This window comes from Gigantopelta aegis, chromosome 6, assembly GCF_016097555.1.
Source record: "Gigantopelta aegis isolate Gae_Host chromosome 6, Gae_host_genome, whole genome shotgun sequence".
NCBI classification, from domain to species: Eukaryota; Metazoa; Mollusca; class Gastropoda; order Neomphalida; family Peltospiridae; genus Gigantopelta; species Gigantopelta aegis.
In genome coordinates, this window is record NC_054704.1 from 9,857,350 (window position 1) to 9,880,079 (window position 22,730).

The 22,730-nt window shown below is 41.5% G+C and overlaps 1 protein-coding gene across 1 annotated transcript in view; it reads right to left on the bottom strand.

Moving 5' to 3' along the window:
* Positions 1-1,532: 1,532 nt before the first annotated feature.
* Positions 1,533-22,730, bottom strand: part of LOC121374360 — a 30,019-nt gene continuing 8,821 nt past the window's right edge. The window contains exons 7-11 of the mRNA XM_041501463.1: positions 8,568-8,940; positions 6,950-7,129; positions 5,598-5,861; positions 4,311-4,558; positions 1,533-2,819 (exon numbers count right to left, since the gene is read on the bottom strand). Of these exons, the coding sequence (XP_041357397.1) occupies positions 2,134-2,819; positions 4,311-4,558; positions 5,598-5,861; positions 6,950-7,129; positions 8,568-8,940 (1,751 nt within the window). The 3' untranslated portion in view covers positions 1,533-2,133. The remainder of the gene's footprint in view (positions 2,820-4,310; positions 4,559-5,597; positions 5,862-6,949; positions 7,130-8,567; positions 8,941-22,730) is intronic.

Consider the following 22,730-nt stretch of genomic DNA (forward strand, 5'->3'; position numbering starts at 1 on the left):
CAGGGTTCGGTATCTGGGAAGCCACGGGCCCAATCCGGGGCAGATGATGGCGGGTGGCATAATCTCGGGGGAAGCGGGTATGTTTGAAGCATGAAACACGTGTATGCTGTTTCAGATAAAACAATAAGAATGGTTCTACCATTTTGAGAAAAGAACATGTTGGTGACACTCATATTTTCAAACTGTCACTGGTGCCAAATATGTATTCTTACCTTTTGTGACGTTTGACGAAACAATAATTTGTATATTGTTTAAACTTAGGTTTCATTACCCAGTTCACGTCCGGGTGAGAGTTCATACATTACGGATCACTATACATTTGTTGTGGTTCAGATATTCACTTATAGTAATTGGGGAAGAATTAAAACGATTTGTATTTTACTAGTTGGATTTTTCCGCTGTTGTTTTGTAATATTGGGATATGCGTGTACAGGAGAACAGGCACTGGTGTGAATCGGTTTCTGCCCCACCTGTTCGAACCGGTACTACATCCAGCAAAGAACCGAAACGAAAATATTCTTAATTTGAAATGAAAATAAATGCTTATATAATATATGTTCACAATGGTATATGTTGTTAGCTCCAACAAGAACCCGTTCTATTAAAAATCTTGATTTGAAGTTGGGCACTTTAATATGGATTTCAATGACAGATGGCATCTTTGTGCGATACCTTATTACAATCAGGGTACCAATGGCGGTTATTTTGAAACTTGTGCCCAATTCGTCACACGCGCAAGTTTGCGAGGGTCACCCCAGCTAATTTTACTTTTTGGGTCTCAGTTATCTAGAAAACACCTTCAAACTTAATTCCCTGATACGTTGTATATAGCCCTCCATAACTGACATGTAACGTCTCAATTTAAATTTCAACAGCAATGTGGTAAAGGTAATTGTTCATGTTGTGTAATAAATGTTAGCCATAAGAGGACGAGACGCGTGGCAGGTGTGTCCCCTCCCTTAGTTTTGGAGAAACTCCTCAAATTCGGCGAAAACTATAGAAACATTCGTGAAAAATTAGCTGGCTTGAACATTTTTCAACATGTATTTCCGTCATTTTTCTCATAATATTAGTTGTAATCCATGTACAAATGCATAGTGATTCATTTGTAACTCTATAGCAATAATGCTAAAATGCATAAATGTGGTCATTAAGATTCGGAACTTTCGTTTAATTCGGGCAAAAATTAGCCTGCCCCCTACAAAAATGTGAGCCAGTATGGCTATGATGCAACTGTTGTGGCCGCTAGTTTAACGTAAAGGACCACAATTATTTGTGAATCTTCAACAGAGTTTTATGCATGCCAGCTCCTGGCATCCTAAACGCCCACCTATGGCTTAAAAATAAAGTAAGATACAGGTATTTTCAGCCTCACGGAAATTACAAAAAGGGTCATAATTATATAGATGACTCATTTTAAATATTTTTTAGTTAAATGGTTGTGTTACGTTCATTATACTGTGCCCAAACTGCATGCTTTTGGGTGCAATTTGTACAATGTTCACACCCATACAAACCACACTGAAACGAGATTTGGCGGATATCATACATATATTTATGAAAACATTGCTAATCAAACTTTACAAAAAACCTCATTTGAATAAAAGTTTAGCTATTCAATTTTTCACAAAATCAGCTTGTTTGCAAATTACCAAAATTGATTGCGATCCACTTTTGACATAAGGGAAACCCGGTGTATGAATACCAAGCCTCATTACAGCTAAACCGTTTGCACGGCTGGCAAAAAAAAAAAAAAAAAACTTTTTTGTTAAATATCTCCTTCACTAAGCTTAACAATTTACTTCCTATTCCAAATAATTTGTCTTCAAACACAGATCAGTGCAAAACCATCAAGCGAACTCTTGGCGCGGGTACATAATGAAGCTAACTGTATACTGCTACCTAACAATTTTCGAATGCTGCCTAACAAGGTACAGTTGAATGCCAATTACAGTATGGATGGCGGAAATGTTGCAGTTTATTATTGTCATTATTATTATTATTATCATCAAACCGACTTTCGCGCAACTCACAGATTATATAACATTTATAGCAAAATATAATTAATTAAAAATAGTTTTGTTTACGATTTTTAAATAAGAAAAAAAATGAAACACACCACAAAACCACAATTCAGTTAATATTCCTCATTACAATAGACGCCATTGTTAACAGTAACAGAATCAGTTCTGGCTTTATTTTACGTACTGCCAAACTGGTACAAGGGACATCAGTCTCGTCTGGTGGGAATGGATCCGAAAACTGTATATCTCTCCGAAACGTTATAGTGTAAACTTCGATAGCTTGGAATTGGCCGTTTGATTCCTCTTTAAACTCTGTTGAAATTAGCTTTGTGTTGTTACCAAAATGGGTTAACAAGCGAAAATCATCCGTAGTATCCAGAAGGAACTTGTTTCCTGTTGATGTAGGTTTAATAATGCCAACAACTCGTCCAAATTTCAAAATAAGAGAGTTATCGTTCTTTCCCTCGTCCACAGTCAAATCTCCCACCATCCGATTTCCATAGGAACCAATATACTTGTGCGCATTCTTTATTACGTCATGTGTGACATCACCACTGTTGTCGCTTTTATTCGCTGAAGCCGTCCAGGGTTGTGGGAAGCTGCAGGCGGTAGAGGAATTGAGCCACGTGTTTTGACCAATGAGAATGTCTGATATATAAGGAACTATCACGTTTAAAGGTAGACGTGGTCCTGGGCCGTTTTCAGTGACAAATACACCAGCATTGAATTTTGGGTAAAAAGATATCAAGGATTTGTAAGAATGTAATCCGCCACTGTGCCATATCTTCGTGTATTCTGAAAAACAAAAGTCTTATTAAAACATGTTCACGGGAAAATGACACCGTATTTACTTCTAATCTATGAGTCGATTGCACACTTCCTTAGTGTATGGGTATTACATACGTACACTTATAAACACACGCGAAGTCACACGTATCTATTCACACACACACACACACACACACACACACACACTAAAATTTAGGTTAGACACGCCCTAGTACACCAGGGCCGTACCCTCCGGGGGGCAGGGGGGGGGGGCAGCTGCCCCCCCCCCCGAGAATCTTGTCCTTTTTTCTTTTTTTTATATCTCCAGTAATAGCATAGAAATGTTTAATCTTTATAGTATGTTAAAAATTATTTATAAAATTTAGTGCCCCCCCCCCCCCCATGGATTTTGGTCAGGGTACGGCCCTGTACACGGGGCACGTTAAGTCAATACTTTTCTTAACGTGCACGGCGAGTTGCTTCCCTTTACTTTAATATGGCGGGGATATTTTTTAAGGTTGTCGTTGAAGATTTATTTTGTTAATAATGATTCAAGTACTTCAATCGGGATTTTGTGAGTATGGTAAGTTATACATTTTTGGTTTGTGTGTCCATTTCGGTTGAGAAATGGTTGAAACATGGTGCCACAAGTTTTGAATATAGGCTATATATAGGGTATGTAATAAGATCCGGACGTAGTAAAAAAAACCCACTTACTACCGGTATGTCCCTCTGGTCTAACTATGGGATATATCACGGGCAAAATCAAAGGGACGACACCAAAGCGTGGTACAAGTAACTGTACACCATAATAGTATTTATTTTATAATCTAGTGTATTTTTAAATAGGAGGAATGCATAATTTGCTACCATCTCTACAGTCTGATTAAAATTAGCTCTACTGGTATATACCAGAAGATCTAACAGCATTGCATGGACTCCCATGTCCAGGTGACATTACATCTATAAATAATAATTTAAATATCGACCAATTACACTTCGCCTTTTATAGCGTTATTCGGGAGCATACAAATTCTAAAAGTATCGGGCGAGACTATTTATGCAATAGGCGAACTTGTTGGTCTTTTTCAACATTGAAAAAAAACAGGGGGAAAAGTGCAGTAATAAACTCTGGATTGTATACTGGTATAAACAGATTTTATGGCTATACCAGCACGTGGTTTTGTTTCGCTTTGAAACGAATTTTATATGAAATTTTATATTGAAATTAGTTTCCGGCATACTTCGTAATTCACCCGAATCATTTCGTATACCCTCGGCATAATCCCGAATGTTTTCAATTTCTTTTCAAATCACTGGTATGATTTTGCAAGTAAAGTTTTGATTGGTTGAATGAAAGGTCAACTGGACATGAGCTTCAACGGGCTGCTGTTAGATCCACATGTAATAGTGGAGCTAATTTTAATTAGATTGCCATCTCTGCTTCCCACGCATATAAACAATATCGAATTCCAAACTAAACGTACATCTTCGTCACATTTTAATGAATATTCATACCTCTGTAATGTCCGATAAACCAGGCATATCCATAATTGAAACTCTCATCTGTTACTGGAAACTGTGGTTTATAAATCAATAGTTTGGAAATAACTGAATTGTGTCTCACAAACATGTCGTCAAAGTAGGATTCGCTGAGCAGACGTTGTCCAGCGATTGTCTCCCCTTTGTGGATGACAAAGTAGAGCCACTTAGCCATGTCGTCTGCCGTAGATGCAATAGCCCCTGCAGGTTCGTTTGGAGAAATCCTGATTAAAAGTATTTGTTAAATTAATAAAACATCCATAAATACATATTATAGCTTACAGAGCCTCTGCTCTCTGCTCTCTCTCTCTCTCTCTCTCTCTCTCTCTCTCTCTCTCTCTCTCTCTCTCTCTCTCTCTCTCTCTCTCTCTCTCTCTCTCACACACACACACACACACACACAACACACATACACACACACAGAGAAGAGGGGAGCGAGTGACGGCGACAGTCTAGAATAAAACGTACTGGATTTAATGTGACATAACACACCGCTGTGCTGTTCCTAGCGCGAATTACAAATCTGGCAGCAAACGATATAGAACTTGTGCTATATTTGGACAGCGCCAGACAGCAGACGATATAAAACCTGTGCTATATTTGGACAGCGCCAGACAGCAGGCGATATAAAACATGTGCTATATTTGGACAGCGCCAGACAGCAGACGATATAGAACATGTGCTATATTCCCACAGCGCCAGACAGCAGACGATATAGAACATGTACTATATCTTGACAGCACCGGACAGCAGACGATATAGAACACGTGCTATATCTTGACAGCGCCAGACAGCAAACGATATAGAACACGTGCTATATCTTGACAGCGCCAGACAGCAGACGATATAGAACATGTGCTGTATTTGGATAGTGCCAGACAGCAGACGATATAGAACACGTGCTATATCTTGATAGAGCCAGACAGCAGACGATATAGAACATGTGTTACATCTTGACAGCGCCAAACAGCAGACGATATAAAACATGTGCTATATTTGGATAGCGCCAAACAGCAGACGATATAGAACATGTGCTATATTTGGATAGTGCCAGACAGCAGACGATATAGAACATGTGCTATATTTGGATAGCGCCAAACAGCAGACGATATAAAACATGTGCTATATTTGGACAGTGCTAGACAGCAGACGATATAGAACGTGTGCTATATTTTGACGGCGCCAGACTCACCAGACCCAGACGTAGCTTCTGTATGTTTTGCGCCTTAAGTTTTGTTTGTCTAGAATGTGACGATATAATACCTATAAATCGCTGGATTTGTTTTCATCAATTCGTTGTCCACAATGAAATATGGCTGGGCCATCCTTTCTGAAGTGGTCGTTACGTCGTAGCCCAACACTTTTGTTTCATTCATACCAAGAGGCTCTAAAATCCTCCTGTAAAGGTTCCTTTCCCATGATTCGCCCGACAGAACCTCCACGACGTAACCAGCCAGGGAATACATCCAGTTGTTGTAGTTGAACTGATCTCGAAAATCGTACAGAGAAGGCAGGAAACGCAGACGGCTAAAAGTAAATAACAAAGGGGAAGGATTTGATCCATTTCAGTTTGTAGAATATGTATTAATTTAACGATACTATTAGAGTAATTCATTAAATAATCGTTGGTTATGTCAGACATTTAAAAATGAATAGTATGACACAGTCTTCAGAGATAACCATATCAGATATGTTCAACAAATGATAAATGGAATGGAAAACGAGATAATATGTTTCTGTAGAAGGAAACTAAATATTCGAAGATATTGCCGTCCAATTGTCTGTCTTTACCTCGATCTCTTGCTGGGCTATACCAAACCTAGTCGTACTAGGAGGGCAGTAAGCAGTGGCGTAGCGAGGACGGACCCGTAGGGGCCACGGGGGTCATACCCCCTATCAGAAATTTGTTTTACTGCATTAAATTTTATAAAGTCATACATACATATGTGCGGTGGCCTGTTACTATGTTCCCACAGAAAATGACAGTGGTATGTTATGGCCTGTGACTATGGTCCCACAAAAACTGACGGTGGTATGTTGTGGCCTGTGACTATATTCCCATAAAATCTGACTGTGGTATGTTATGGCCTGTGACTATGTTCCCATTAAACACTGATGGTGGTCTGTTGTGGCCTGTGACTATGTTCCCATTAAAAACTGATGGTGGTCTGTTGTGGCCTGTGACTATATTCCCATTAAAACTGATGGTGGTCTGTTGTGGCCTGTTACCATGCTCCCATAAAAACAGACGGTGGTCTGTTGTGGCCTGTTACTATGTTCCCATAAAATCTAGTTTGTCTGAGCGTGTGTGCGACGTATTACCTCTTTTATGAGAACCTGGCCTTGTGGGCAGAACACGATGACATGCCACCAGTCCGGCATGTCACCTTGTACACCAAAACACAAATGTGGCGACGTATACATTTTAAAAAATGAATGCATTTGAAGACCCCATTGATCCTGGAAACTCGATTGTAGACATTATATAGAACAAAATGTTTGTAGAACCCTATTACCTGTACATCTATTAAATTGTAATTCGGTCGCACGTCTGCTCTTTTTATGATCACACCTTCAACGTATTTTAAAACGAAACGTAGAAAATAGTTAAAAACCTCATGAAGTGGGCCCTGGTTATGTTTTCTATTATCCCAGAGAAAAGTCCCATATCTGCTGGTAACAAGCCAGTTCTGTGTGTGAGGATGTCTTTTAGGGTCGCCTGTTTCCTGATCTGAGAGTCAAACAGCTTCAAGTCGGAGCCCAGTATGTCCGTCAGTTTCGAATTCCAGCTGTACCTGTGTGGAAGGAATGTCACCTTTGATTAACGAATCCCTAACGCGTTCCGACGTCATATAACCGTAACTAAAAGTGTTGAATAAAACATTTCGTTCCTCTTATTTTCCCTAACACGTTAAGCTCCATATATCGCAGCATTGAATAGTGTGTTTCAGCATAGCGTGTATAGAAACGTGCTAATTATGTTCTCTTATTGAGTTGAAAATGAGGTGTTTATTACAAATAGTTAAACTGAACATATTCTAATTGATTAATTGCAATAAAAGTTTCAAAAGTCTCAAATTATTTGTTGAATTTTAAGATTTTGAATGCATTATTGGTAGTAAATGTGATTCGTACGCGTCCTTAAATTCCTTGAAAATCCTTGGGATTTTGGGAAGCTGTTTTCCAGTACATGAAAGTCCTGGAAAATGGTGATTTTTGCACTTTGTCCTGGAAATGTCCTAAAAAATTTAAAATGTTACCGACTTTTTGGAACATCTTGGAAGTATTCATTGGTATTGGACATCCACGAAGTAACTTTGTCAGTTTGTGTGCTAAGCGAAAATTGCCGAAAGAAAGAAAGACATGTTTTATTTAATGACGCACTTAACACATTTTACTTACGGTTATATGGCGTCAGACATATGGTTAAGGACCACACAAATATTGAGAGAGGAAACCCGCCGTTGCTACTTCATGGACTACTCTTTCCGATTAACAGCAAGGGATCTTTTATATGCACCATCCCACAGACAGGATAGTATATACCACGGCCTTTGATATACCAGTCGTGGTGCACTGGCTGGACCGAGAAATAGCCCAATGGGCCCACCGGCGGGGATCGATCCCACACCGACCGCGCATCGAGCGAACGCTGTACCACTGGGCTTCATCCCGCTTCCGAAAATTGTCGAATGCATAAGATATGAGTTATCTCCCGTATTTACGTGTGAAGGTCATATGGCCTATAATGTTTTTCATGGAACGCCGAGTTTTATAAAAGGTATTTGCTATATATTAGATCTATTTTTACACAATAAGTCAGTATCTTTCTTAGAAAATGATCAAATCATCATCTAACTGCCATTTGACAGCTACGTTTGTGGCTTACAACTGCCTCGTACCTATTGTAAATTTTCATAGTAATTTACGACGATAGTAAGCTACGCCGCGTCGTGGAATAGGCTGGCGGTCGTAGACAAAATTTAAGGTCGCGATGGTAGGCATTTACGGCGATAGTAGTGCTAAGATAGCTTCATGGAACGGGGCCCTAGAATTTTAGAAAAATGTCCGGAAATGTCCTGTAAATGTCCTGAAATTTGGTTAAGCTACAAGTGTGTGAACCCTGATAATATTAGAAACAATTTAAACACAAATAAAATAAATAAATAAAACAAACATAAACAATCAAACAAACATAAACACAACACATATAGAAAGAAGAGTAAATACAACCAAGTTAACCTTCCTCCAGACTCGCTTAACAGCATCGCTATCTGGGTCACCGTGAAAGCCTTTGTGAGTGAACCGATTCCAAACAAGGTTTTTCCTTTGTCCACAGGAATATTTTTCTCCAGATCTGCAATTCCAAAAGCCATGCTCCAGGTTTCATTCTCTCTCACTGCAGCCAGAGCCAAGCCAGGCACGTTGTGGCAGGCGATCACATCATTGACGAATCTCTCAATCTGGCCCGTCTGCTCCTGCGAGAAAACGTCTGCTGATGCAGCTGCCATCAGATGGGCAACGAATCCCAGCAGCAACATGGCGTGGCTTTGAAACCACAGCCGACGGCAGCTCTGTTTTAAGACGACGTCCCGGGACACACGTCCTTTTTAAAACCTTCGGTCTCGTCTAATAGTGGACATATTGACAAAGTAAGATAAAACAACTGGGTTAACGGTGGAATAGGAGTAGTGGTGATTTTCGTATGTCATATATAGGGCTGTTCCACAAAGTAGGCCTACCCCATGGGGTAAAACGAGATTTCTTTAATGACGCTGCAGCATATAGTGTTAATCAGAGGTTAACACAAACTGAAATATCTGGTAACTGTTAAACCTGGACCGGAATGCTGGACTAAAATATGTGGTAACTGTTAAACCTGGACCGGAATGCTGGACTGAAATATCTGGTAACTGTTAACCCTGGACCGGAATGCTGGACTGAAATATCTGGTAACCGTTAAACCTGGACGGGAATGCTGGACTGAAATATCTTGTAACTATTAAATCTGGACAGGAATGCTGGACTGACATATTTGGTAATTCTTAAACCTGGACCGGAATGCTGGACTCAAATATCTGGTAATTCTTAAACCTGGACCAGAATGCTAGGTTCAGCAGGCCGAGCGCTTTCGGTTGTTCCCTAGACTGGCTTTTTGGTAGCATAGGGTATAAGCGAAACTTGACAAATTGATCGCGAGCACTCACCCTGCTGAACACAAGATAGAATTCTAACTTCTGAGATACAGCCCGCTTAATACACGTTCATTCACTCGGATTATCAATTCTGTTATACATCGCATTTTATAAAGGTAGGTATTTGGAAAACAAATGTGTCAACTCACCCCCATCCCCTTGTGCTGGTGTCTGGAACAACCCTAATCCATTAAAAGTCGTACTGTATATCATCTGAATACATTAATGTTCCACGGCTGTTAAAGAAACTAGGTAAGCACTTTAAAGTGACACATACTACACTCAAGACAGACATGTTTCATACTTAATTCGATATGGACACGTACTAGATGTCATAGTAAATTCAGGGGGAGAGATTTAGCTTAGTCGGCTGAGTGTTCGTTTCAGATGCTTGCGTCGCAGGGTCGAACCACCTCCGTGGATAAATTCAACTGATTGTTTTTTTCTCGTTCCAACCAGTGCACCATAACAGGTCACAGGCTGTGGTATGTGCTTTTCTGTCTGTGGAAAAGTGCATATAAAAGATCCCTTTCTGCATCAGGAAAAATGTAACTGGTTTCCTGGTGTCAAAATTACCAAATGTTTGACATGTTTGAAGTTGCATTATGAAGTTTATGCATTCTTTATTAAAACTCCGACGCCATATAACCGTAAATAAAATGTGTTGAGTGCGTCGTTAAATAAAATATTTCCTTCCTTCTTTATTAATATATGTCATCTAAGGTCATGATAAAGGTGAACATTTTTACGTGCAAATATTCATTTAAGGTTCATGCACATCCATCCTACAAACCAAAACTAACCATATATTTAAGACTGGCAAAGGATGCGTTGCAGGAAACATTAAACACTAGATGCACGTTCTACCAAACATAATGATGGCTCAGAACTAGAAAGATTTCATAATGCAGAACTTGTATAGTGTTTAAGATGGTCAAATGACTTGCTCAGCGATCGCTTCAAACAAAGATCGAAGCACAATGAAAATGCAAAGGTTAAGCAATGAAATGGATCACAATGTCTATAGTGTCAAACACGTGTATTTCGTCTGTGATGAGTTGCTGGGACACTGTGACTACATACTAGAGCGTCTACCTGTGGGTGATTGTCTCTTGCTACTAAACTGATGAGTTGCTGGGACAGTGGGACTACATACTAGAGCGTCTACCTGTGGGCGATTGTCTCTTGCAACTAAACTGATGAGTTGCTGAAACAGTGGGACTACATACTAGAGCGTCTACCTGTGGGCGATTGTCTCTTGCTACTACACCGGTGAGTTGCTGGGACAGGGGGACTACATACTAGAGCGTCTACCTGTAGGCGATTGTCTCTTGCTACTACACCGATGAGTTGCTGGGACAGTGGGACTACATACTAGAGCGTCTACCTGTGGCCGATTGTCTCTTGCTACTACACCGATGAGTTGCTGGGACAGTGGGACTACATACTAGAGCGTCTACCTGTGGGCGATTGTCTCTTGCTACTACACCGATGAGTTGCTGGAACAGTGAGACTACATACTAGAGCGTCTACCTGTGGGCGATTGTCTCTTGCTACTACACTGATGAGTTGCTGGGACAGTGGGACTACATACTAGAGTATCTACCTGTGGGCGATTGTCTCTTGCTACTACACTGATGAGTTGCTGAAACAGTGGGACTACATACTAGAGCGTCTACCTGTGGGCGATTGTCTCTTGATACTACACTGATGAGTTGCTGGCACAGTGGGACTACATACTAGAGCGTCTACCTGTGGGAGATTGTCTCTTGCTACTACACCGATCAGTTGCTGGGACAGTGGGACTACATACTAGAGCGTCTACCTGTGGGCGATTGTCTCTTGCTACTACACTGATGAGTTGCTGGCACAGTTGGACTACATACTAGAGCGTCTACCTGTGGGAGATTGTCTCTTGCTGCTACACCGATCAGTTGCTGGGACAGTGGGACTACATACTAGAGCGTCTACCTGTGGGCGATTGTCTCTCGCTACTACACCGATGAGTTGCTGGGACAGTGGGACTACATACTAGAGCGTCTACCTGTGGGCGATTGTCTCTTGCTACTACACTGATGACCTGTTGGGACAGTGGGACTACATACTAGAGCGTCTACCTGTGGCCGATTGTCTCTTGCTACTACACTGATGAGTTGCTGGGACACTGTGACTACATACTAGAGCGTCTACCTGTGGGCGATTGACTCTTGCTACTACACTGATGAGTTGCTGGGACAGTGGGACTACATACTAGAGCGTCTACCTGTGGGCGATTGACTCTTGCTACTACACTGATGAGTTGCTGGGACAGTGGGACTACATACTAGAGCGTCTACCTGTGGGCGACTGTCTCTTGCTACTACACTGATGAGTTGCTGGGACACTGTGACTACATACTAGAGCGTCTACCTGTGGGCGATTGACTCTTGCTACTACACTGATGAGTTGCTGGGACAGTGGGACTACATACTAGAGCGTCTACCTGTGGGCGATTGACTCTTGCTACTACACTGATGAGTTGCTGGGACAGTGGGACTACATACTAGAGCGTCTACCTGTGGGCGACTGTCTCTTGCTACTACACTGATGAGTTGCTGGGACAGTGGCATTACATACTAGAGCGTCTACCTTTGGGCGATTGTCTCTTGTTACTACACTGATGAGTTGCTGGGACAGTGGGACTACATACTAGAGCGTCTACCTGTGGGCGTTTTTCTCTTGTTACTACACTGATGAGTTGCTGGGGCACTGTGACTACATACTAGAGCGTCTACCTGTGGGCGATTGTCTCTTGCTACTACACTGATGAGTTGCTGGGACAGTGGGACTACATACTAGAGCGTCTACCTGTGGGCGATTGTCTCTTGCTACTACACTGATGAGTTGCTGGGACAGTGGGACTACATACTAGAGCGTCTACCTGTGGGAGATTGTCTCTTGCTACTACACTGATGAGTTGCTGGGACAGTGGGACTACATACTAGAGCGTCTACCTGTGGGCGATTGTCTCTTGCTACTACACTAATGAGTTGCTGGGACAGTGAGACTACATACTAGAGCGTCTTCCTGTGGGCGATTGTCTCTTGCTACTACACTGATGAGTTGCTGGGACAGTGGGACTACATACTAGAGCGTCTGCCTGTGGGCGATTGTCTCTTGCTGCTACACTGATGAGTTGCTGGGACAGTGGGACTACATACTAGAGCGTCTGCCTGTGGGCGATTGTCTCTTGCTACTACACTGATGAGTTGCTGGGACAGTGGGACTACATACTAGAGCGTCTACCTGTGGGCGATTGTCTCTTGCTACTACACCGATGAGTTGCTGGGACAGTGGGACACATACTAGAGCGTCTACCTGTGGGCGATTGTCTCTTGCTACTACACTGATGAGTTGCTGGGACAGTGGGACTACATACTAGAGCGTCTATATGTCGATGATTTTCAGATTTGTTACAGATCGTCCAATATGAGTATCATTGAACGTAAGTTGCAGCTTTGTTTGAATAAACTTCATCAATGGGCAACTGACAATGGCTTTAGATTCTCAAAAGCAAAAACGGTTTGTATGCATATCTGCCAGAAACGAGGTCTCCACTTAGATCCTCAGTTGTTTTTGGACAAAAATCCAATTCCAGTTGTGGAGGAGACTAAATTTCTGGGGGTTATATTTGACAGGAAACTATCTTTTGTGCCCCATCTTAAATATGTTAAACAGAAGGGCTTAAAAGCTCTCAATATTTTAAAAGTTATCGGTAATACAGAATGGGGAGCAGACCGAAAGGTTATGCTACGTCTGTATAGATCTTTAGTTAGATCAAAACTTGATTATGGGTCGGCACGCAAGTCTTACTTGCAGATGCTAGATCCTATACACAACCAGGGACTTAGGCTTTGTCTTGGTGCTTTTAGAACATCTCCTGTAGAGAGCTTGTACGTTGATGCACACGAACCTTGTTTGGGTGCTAGACGTGCCAAGCTTTCTCTGCAGTATGCTGCCAAGATTAAATCTTTACCAAAACATCCAACACATGATGTGGTGTTTAATAACAAATATATGACGTTGTTTGGTGCAAGGCTAAATGCTATTCGTATATTTGGTCTTCGCATTAAGCGCTTTTTGTCACTTTCCAACATTGATTTATCAGACACTTTGGAAACTCCTTCATATTTTTTTTTACCACCATGGTGTATTACACCACCTAAAATTGTGTTGGATCTTTCACATCTGAAGAAAGATCGTACAGATGCTGTTGTTTATAAACAGTTTTTTATGGAAATTCAGGACAAGTACCGTGATTACATTCCTGTGTATACAGATGGATCACGGGATGGGAATTCTGTGGCTTGTGCTACAGTTTTTCCATCAGACACAAAGTTTGGGCAGTCATTAAAGCCTTAGAAGAAATTAAAGATTCCATAGCATCCAGATTTATTATTTTTACCGACTCACTTTCGTGTCTTCAAGCTTTACGAACTATGAAGCTGGAACATCCTTTAATTGGGATGGAGATACGAAAGTGTGTCTTTTTATCTATTGCCAATAAAGACATTGTATTCTGTTGGGTACCCAGCCATGTTGGCATCAGGGGTAATGAAAAGGTAGATTTAGCTGCCAAGTCTGCTTTGGATTTGCCTCATGCCAGGGTTGGTGTACCGTATACTGATTTTAAATATGGTATTAACCAATTTATCTTTTCGACTTGGCAACGTGATTGGGACGGTGGGGTTGCGAACAAGCTTCATGCCATCAAGCCAGTCTTGGGAGAGTGGCAGTCCTCCTATAGACAGTGCAGGAAGGATGAAATAGTCTTGTGTCGTGCTCGCATCGGGCATACTCACTTGACCCATTCATTTATTTTGAAGAACGATCCTCCACCTCAGTGTGAGCACTGTCAGTGTACTCTGACTGTGCGCCACATTTTGGTGGAGTGTACCCATCTGAAAGCAATTCGAAAAGATATATTTGGACTACGAACTGTGATGGAATCCTTTCGATTCCATCCAGAACTTATTTTACCATTTTTACGTGATACTGAATTTTATTCAAAATTTTAATTATATATATCTGTGATATTTGTATTTTTACACAGTTTTTTACACTGTGTTTTTATTTAACTGTTGAATTTTTATATTGGTGATGATCATCACTCTGTTGTTGCATTTTACCATAGTTTGACACCCAATAGCCGATGTATTTTTCGTGCTGGGGTGTCGTTAAACATTCATTCATTCATTCATTCGCTTCTCGTTTCGACAGTGTGCACCACCAGGTTGGATTTTTTTTTAGCGAGATTCCTTGCCTCCACGTCATTTCTCCGTCTGACTATGTTGACTCGTTTGATTCGTGACTCGTATGAAGGCCATTCTGCAGAACGCCACAGTTGTTCGCGTTTAGTCTCTACATTTCCGAGCCTGTCCTAGCAGCACTGGAAGATTGACTGCCCCACTCTAAGAAGAAATAGGAAGCAGTGTCGGCCCCTACTATTCTTTTCTAGACTTTACTTTGTTTTATTGTGATACCATCTCGTATCCTCCGGAGTCGGGCTCGTCCGCACCACTATACCAACCCATGACGACTGGACTGTATCCTAGTCTGATTCTCTCTCTCGTTCAGACGGATCCGGCTTCTCAAGATCTGTATTTCAGCACAGCACTACACCTTCAACGTCTACTGACTGTCAATCTAGGGGTTTTCTTGACGGGATGCAACCCATCTCGTCCCTATAAGCTGTGCACCCTAACGGCATTAACGAGGCCACTCACGTGGACATATAGATCGGACTTCGTTCAAACGTTTATGTCGAAATTACTTTCTTTTTTTAATATTATTAAATAGTCCGATCCTCTCTTCTTTCTCTTATTTATTTTTGGACTGTCCTAAAATGCTCCAAATTATATAAATATTCGACCGAGCAGTCAATTCTTTTTATTTTTGGCTTGTAAGTTTTTTTAATTCTATTAACCTTTTTTAGTAATTTCTATTTTAAAAATTCTGCCCATTTTCAACAAAATATGAGTATAAGTTTTGGAATAATGGTTCTATGTGCCTCAGAATCCGAGATTTAAATACAAATTGTGTCTAATTGCGGCCATCTTAAAAATCAAAGTAGCTGTCACCAGGGGAAGATATTAATAGTTTGGTGCTGACTTTATATTGACCCCACTATTCCACAGGACATGTGCCACGTTTCATTCGGATTTGGGTCTTAGCCATTGCGCTATTATATTTGTGATTAGACCGTTTCTTTTCTTCTTCTTTTTTTTTTGGGGGGGGGTGGGGGGGTGGTTCAGTACATTCATATTTTTCCAAATAATGATTGCAATATAACAACGGCGCTTAAAATTAATATAGTGTCTAAAATGTGTCATTGGAAGTAATATATTATAGCTTACACTTCTAAATGTGATACAAACATAGTGAGAAATAGTTAAATGGCGGCCATTTTGAAATGTTATATCATCTGGCCAATGGACGACACTGCCAGGTTGGTCCTATTTCAAGTTTTAGCCTACACGTGGTATCCTAACTGCATACAAAGTGGCATGTTAGTATCACGTTGTGCACTATTATACTACTATATGTCACAACTTCCTTTCTTCATTTGAAAAAGGGGTGGGATTTAGCTTAGTCCCAGGATCGAACCACCTCGGTGGACCCATTCAACTGATTGGGTTTTCTCGTTCCAACCAGTACACCACAACTGGTCAAATACCGTGGTATGTGCTTTCCTGTCTGTGGGAAAGTGCATATAAAATATTCCTTGCTGCTAATGGACAAATGTAGCGGGTTTCATCTGATGACTACGAGTCAGAATTACCATATGTTTGGCATCCACTAGCTGATTATTGATTAAACGATGTGCTCTAGTGGTGTCGTTAAACAAAAAATATTTCCATTTGAAAAACAAAATGATATATAGTCAAACCTGCACAAGCTGCAAAACTGTATTAAGGTAGGAGACCGCAGTTATGTGTGAATCTTCACAGGCCCGTATTTAGGGAGGGGGGGGGGGGGGGGGGGGGTGGTCGGGGGTTCGTCCGAACCCTCCCGCAAAAGCTGAGGTCCACTTTTTTCTTTTTTTAAAATATTGCACTAATAGTTGATTGTAACCTTTGCAACTCTCCCATAAAACAATATTTGCTGGTCTTTGTCATTTAGCAATCCCCTTAGCAAAGCTGCTTTGTCCATGATTTCAGAATTTGTAACTAATCTGGAAAACTCAAAACAAAAGAACTTACATGTAGCAAAATTGTAGAATCCAGGGGCGGGACGAAACCCAGTGGTAAAGCGTTCGCTTGATGCGCAGTCGGTCTAGGATCGATCCTCGTCGGTGGGTCCATTTGGGCTATTTCTCGTTCCATCTAGTGCACCACGACTGGTATATCAAAGGCCGTGGTATGTGCTATCCTGTCTGAGATTATGCACATAAAAGAACCCTTGCTACTAATGGAAAAATGTAACGGGTTTCCTCTCGAAGATTATATGTCGAAATTACTAAATGTTTGACATCCAATAACCGATGATTAATATATCAATGTGCTCTTTTAGTGTCGTTAAACAAAATAAACTTTTTTCGTAGACTTCAATAATATTACATGACAATGCCAGTAGTTCACCTTCCATTGATTTATCAACTAAAGTCAGAAATAAAAGGTTAGAAAATAATCCTGTTCATGCCTTGATCTTTATATAGAGATTCAAATCGACACTGGCTTCCACATATATCAAGCAATATTCTTCGGTCATTTTGGTATAGAAGTTGCTTGATCATGCCGGTTATTTCCAAGAATTTCAAAACGTTTTACGGCCAACATTAGATGCCATTTTGATGATATGACGCGTCAGAGACAGAAATGAAATGGGATTCAATACCTTATACAATACGTTTTGCTGAAAACGTTTGAGGACTACACATGTACTCTTAACAGGGGCTGCAGGTGTTGGCGGTGATTGGTGATGATACAATTGTCATGAACGTAATGTGTTTCGTTTTTCATAAATATGTTCATTATGAAAGGAACTAATCATACATGTAGTTCTGAGGCATAGGCATTGCCTCCCATTTTTTGTAAGGGGGTGGGGGCAGGCTGGTTATTGCCCGAATTAAAGGGACATTCCTGAGTCTGCTGCACTTTTTAAGATGTTATTGACTAACCGAGACTTTTTAAAGATTGTAATTACATATCAAAAATATGTTTCTGCATAAAATATTAGTGGCTGTATATTAAACGTGTTTCTAGTCGTTCTAATATTTGTACTAGATTAAATTTCATCTTATTTCCTCAAATATTGTTTTTTCGTACGTATTAAATTATTTGAAGACAAAATCCAGTTTGGGCTTCTTACAAATATTAAGACGACCAGAAAGACATTAAATATACAGACACTGATATTCTAAACAAGAAAATATATTTAATATGTAAGTTTAATCGTAGAAATATTTTATTAGTCGGAAACATCTTACAATGCAGCAAACTCAGGAATGTCCCTTTAAACGAAAATGCCCGAATCTGGATAACAATATTTATTCATATTACCATTACTACCAAACAGTATATAGGGTTGCAAACGAATCACTACGCATTTGTATGTGGATTACAACTAATTTTGCAGGTGGAATGATCTCGGTTTTTGCCCCAATATCTCTTTTTGCCCAAATTTAAGTTTTTGCACTGCCCCGCCCCCTGTCTCATACACTTATGCTCGTACCTTTTCTGTTACAAACGTTGTAATAAGCAATTGCCAATACCCTTAACTCCTCTTGTGTGCTAGAATGTCATAATCTTAAAAACTAAATAAATAAATAACTGTAATAACAAAAATACAATCTACAACATAGTCGAAAATCTTCAAACATGGATCTGTGCAATACCAACAAGTTACAACTCTTTGCGCGCAAGGGAGCTAACTGTATACTGCTACCTACATAGCAATCTATATTAATAGGCCATATTTGTATTCTGTTAAATTAGGTAGAGAATACTACATGAGTGGCCGTTGGACACCGTTTATCTCATAACGAGTCGCTTTAAAACGTATCTAATGACTCTATAGACTCCATGAACACGCGCCTGGCGGTTCTGCCAAATTCGCTGCTAACACCCATCATGAGGGTATAATGTACATACAGTATACTGTCATTGTTCATCTTTTGGGTGTTAGTACATGGTGATAAATGTCTTCTCTGCGCAACCGAGTTTATGAATCTTAAGATATGTTGAGGTATGTTCTATGAAGACAGCTGACTATAACCGGTACCTCCCGAGTTTGGGAATCTTAAGATAGGTTGATGATGATAACTAGTTTAACGTGTCCATATACCACTAGGGTTTCGAACACGCCCATCCCGAGTCCGACCTCCGATAAGATCGGTGGCCTGACTCGGCATGGGGGGGGGGGGGGGGGGGGGGTAGAGTTGAAAATGGGCAGAATTTTGAAAATAGCATTTGGAAAAAAAAGATAAAATAATAAATAAAAAATAATAAAAACGTTACAAGCCAAAAATAAAAATAAATGACTGCTCGGCCGAATATTTATATAATTTGGAGCATTTTAGAAGGACAGTCAAAATTAAATAAGAGAAAGAAGAGAGGATCGGACTATTAAATAATATTTTTTAAAAAAGAAGTAATTTCGACATAAAATTTTGAACGCAGATCAAAACGTTTAAAGTCTGATCGACATGTCCACGTGAGTGGCCTCGTTAAGGCCGTTTGGGTGCACAGCTTATAGGGACGAGATGGGTTGCATCCCGTCAAGAAAACCCCTAGATTGACGGTCATTAGACGTTGAAGGTGTAGTGCTGTGCTGAAATACAGATCTTGAGAAGCCGGATCCGTCTGAACGAGAGAGAGTATCAGACTAGGGTATAGTCCAGTCGTCATGGGTTGGTATAGTGGTGCGGACGGGCCCGACTGCGGAGGATACGAGATGGTATCATTATAAAGCAAAGTCTAGCAAAGAGTAGTAGGGGCCGACTCCGCTTCCTATTTCTTCTTAGAGAGGGGCGGTCAATCTTCCAGTGCTGCTAGGACAGGCTCGGACATGTAGAGACTAAACGCGAATGGCTGTCGTACGAGTCACAAAAAAGCAAGTCGACATAGTCAGTCGGAGAAATGACGTGGAGGCAAGGAATCTCGCTAAAAAAGAATCCAACCTAGTGGTGCAGGCTGTCGAAACGAGAAGCGTTTCAGCGTTCAATCAGTTCCAATGGCCGCATACATCCCAGTAGAAAACTTCACTTCGCTGACAAAAACAACTAAATGAAGGATCTCCAAGTCGAGCACATGAAAGCACGTGCAGTGCGCACAAGCGAAACAAACACGTCTTACCGCGTCGAGCTCCAGACTGGGAATAAGATAGGTTGAGGCATATTGTACTCGGGTGTTACCGGTTATAGTAGGTTGTCTTCGTACAAGATAGGTTGAGGCATATTGTACGAAGACAACCTACTATAACCGGTAACACCAGAGTTTATTAATCTTATGATAGGCTGATGTGTGTTGTACGAAGACAGCCGACTATAACCGAGTATGTTATACGAAGACATCCGACTATAACCGGTAACACTCGAGTTTAGGAAGCTTAAGATGGATTGATGTGTGTTCACTCACGATGAGAAAGAAAGAAAGAAATGTTTTATTTAACGACGCACTCAACACATTTTATTTACGGTTATATGGCGTCAGACATATGGTTACGGACCACACAGATTTTGAGAGGAAACCCGCTGTCGCCATTACATGGGCTACTCTTTCCGATTAGCAGCAAGGGATGTTTTATTTGCGCTTCCTACAGGCAGGATAGCACAAACCATGGCCTTTGTGGAACCAGTTATGGATCACTGGTCGGTGCAAGTGGTTTACACCGACCCATTGAGCCTTGCGGAGCACTCACTCAGGGTTTGGAGTCGGTATCTGGATTAAAAATCCCATGCCTCGACTGGGATCCGAACCCAGTACCTACCAGCCTGTAGACCGATGGCCTAACCACGACGCCACCGAGGCCGGTGACTCACGATGAGATTAGACGTGTCGTCAGATAGTTTAACGTACCCATATACCACTAGGGTTTCTAACACACCCATCCCGTGTCCGACCTCCGATAAGATGGGTGGCCTGACTCGGGATGGGGGGGGGGGGGGGGGGGCAGACTTGAAAATGGTCAGAATTTTGAAAATAGCAATTAGTAAAAAAGTTAATAGATTTTTTTTTTTTTTTTAAGCCAAAAATAAAATTGACTGCTCGGCCAAATATTTATATAATTTGGAGCATTTAAGAAGGACAGTCCAAAAATAAATAAGAGAAAGAAGAGAGGATCGGACTATTTAATTTAAAAAAAAAAGAAGTAATTTCGACATAAAATTTTGAACGAAGGTCTAAAAGTTTAAAGTCAGATCTATATGTCCACGTGAGTGGCCTCGTTAAGGCCGTTAGGGTGCACAGCTTGGAGGGACGAGATGGGTTGCATCCCGTCAAAAAAACACTAAAAAAAGTGACTTTGGTATAGGGGCGTAGCGTGATCTGGACCGGGGGGGGGGGGGGGGGGGGGGGGGTTCGAATATGAACCAAGTGGACCTCTTTTTCTATTTTGATTTTGTACCACCCGAAACTCATTATTTATAAACCTGTATGTTTTAGTACTGAAAGCGCACCATTTGCTTCAGCGGGGGGCGGGGTCCAAACCCCTCGAACCCTCCCCCCAGCCTACGCCTCTGTGGTATACGGCGACCCGATCCAAAAGACGAAGAGGAGGAGGAGGTGGAAGTAGAGGTAAAGTGCAGCAGGGGCGGCACAAGGGGGTCAAAACTGGCGGCTCAACCGCCAGCGGCAGTCCCTTCTGCGTCGCCGCCCCCGACTCGACCCAAGACGAAAGGACCCGCCGTCAACACCGAGGGATGCTCTCAATGCGCCGATGTGCGAGACGCCCCCGCCTACACATAACTGGCCAGTGTCACCAGTCTTGCCAGTTCGGAAGGCGGCGGTCCGGGCAGGAGCCGTTGCGAAGAGGAAGGCCGTCGCTCAGCCAAGCGACCAGCCTGACAAGGCAATGCTTCCACATTCACCAGTACCGTCCCCCTCCGACTCGGAAGCCGTCTGGAAAGTTCAGATCGGGAAAATCAAATCCGGCTTCCTGAAGTTCGTGCAGGGGGACACCTCGGATCCGGCATCACTGATGGGCGGACTAGTGGAACCAGAGCTACAATAACTGCCTGATGTAAGCGTTTACGAGCTACCCGCCATCAAGTCTACAGCCGGCAAGACGGGTTTGGTACTAACTTACCGCCGAGAAGGAGTCGACCGACAAGTGGTCCTGGTTAAAGAGATGGATAGCCACACCATCAACAGGATCGCCAAGGCCCTTTTTGGCAACGACTACCGGAGTGTAATCACCATCCTCGCCGGCCAGAGATGGAAGCACTTGATCCCCGCCTTTGCCGGTTCTCCGCTTATCAGTTCGCCGTAGGCCATCCTTCAAGAACTTTGCCTCTAGGTAAGGGCTTAGTCGGACTTTAAACAGTTAGGCTGTAATTGAAAATTTTATGTTTAGTTATTTATAAATAGTCCGACACACTTTATTTTTGATAGCTCGTCTAAATTGTTCAAATCACCATAAAATCTTTTCGACCGGGCACTCTAATTTAATTTTTGGACTAAACCGTTTTTGCCAGACATAATTAGAATGGATCAGCTATCCCATTTTGGCTTTAGGTCTCTGTATTTCAGCACATCCTTACACCTGTCAATCTAGGGTTTTTTTGGCGGGATGCAACCCATCTCGTCCCTGCAAGCTGTGCACCCTAACGGCCATAACGAGGACAATCACGTGGACATATAGATCGGACTTTCGTTCAAAACTTTATGTCAAAATTACTTTCTTTTTTTAATATTATTAAGTACTTCGATCCACTCTTCTTTCTCTTATTTTTGGACTGTCGTTCTTAAATGCTCCAAATTATATAAATATTCGGCCGAGCAGTCGATTCTTTTTTCTTTTTTTTGGCTTGTAACTTTTTATTTAAAATTTTGTTTAATTCTATTAACTTTTTTACTACTTGCAATTTTCAAAATTCTGTCCATTTTCAACTCTGCTCTCCCCATCCCGAGTCAGGCCACCGATCTTATCGGAGGTCGGACTCGGGATGGGTGTGTTCGAAACCCTAGTGGTAAACTAGTTATCTATCTATCTGTACGAAGAC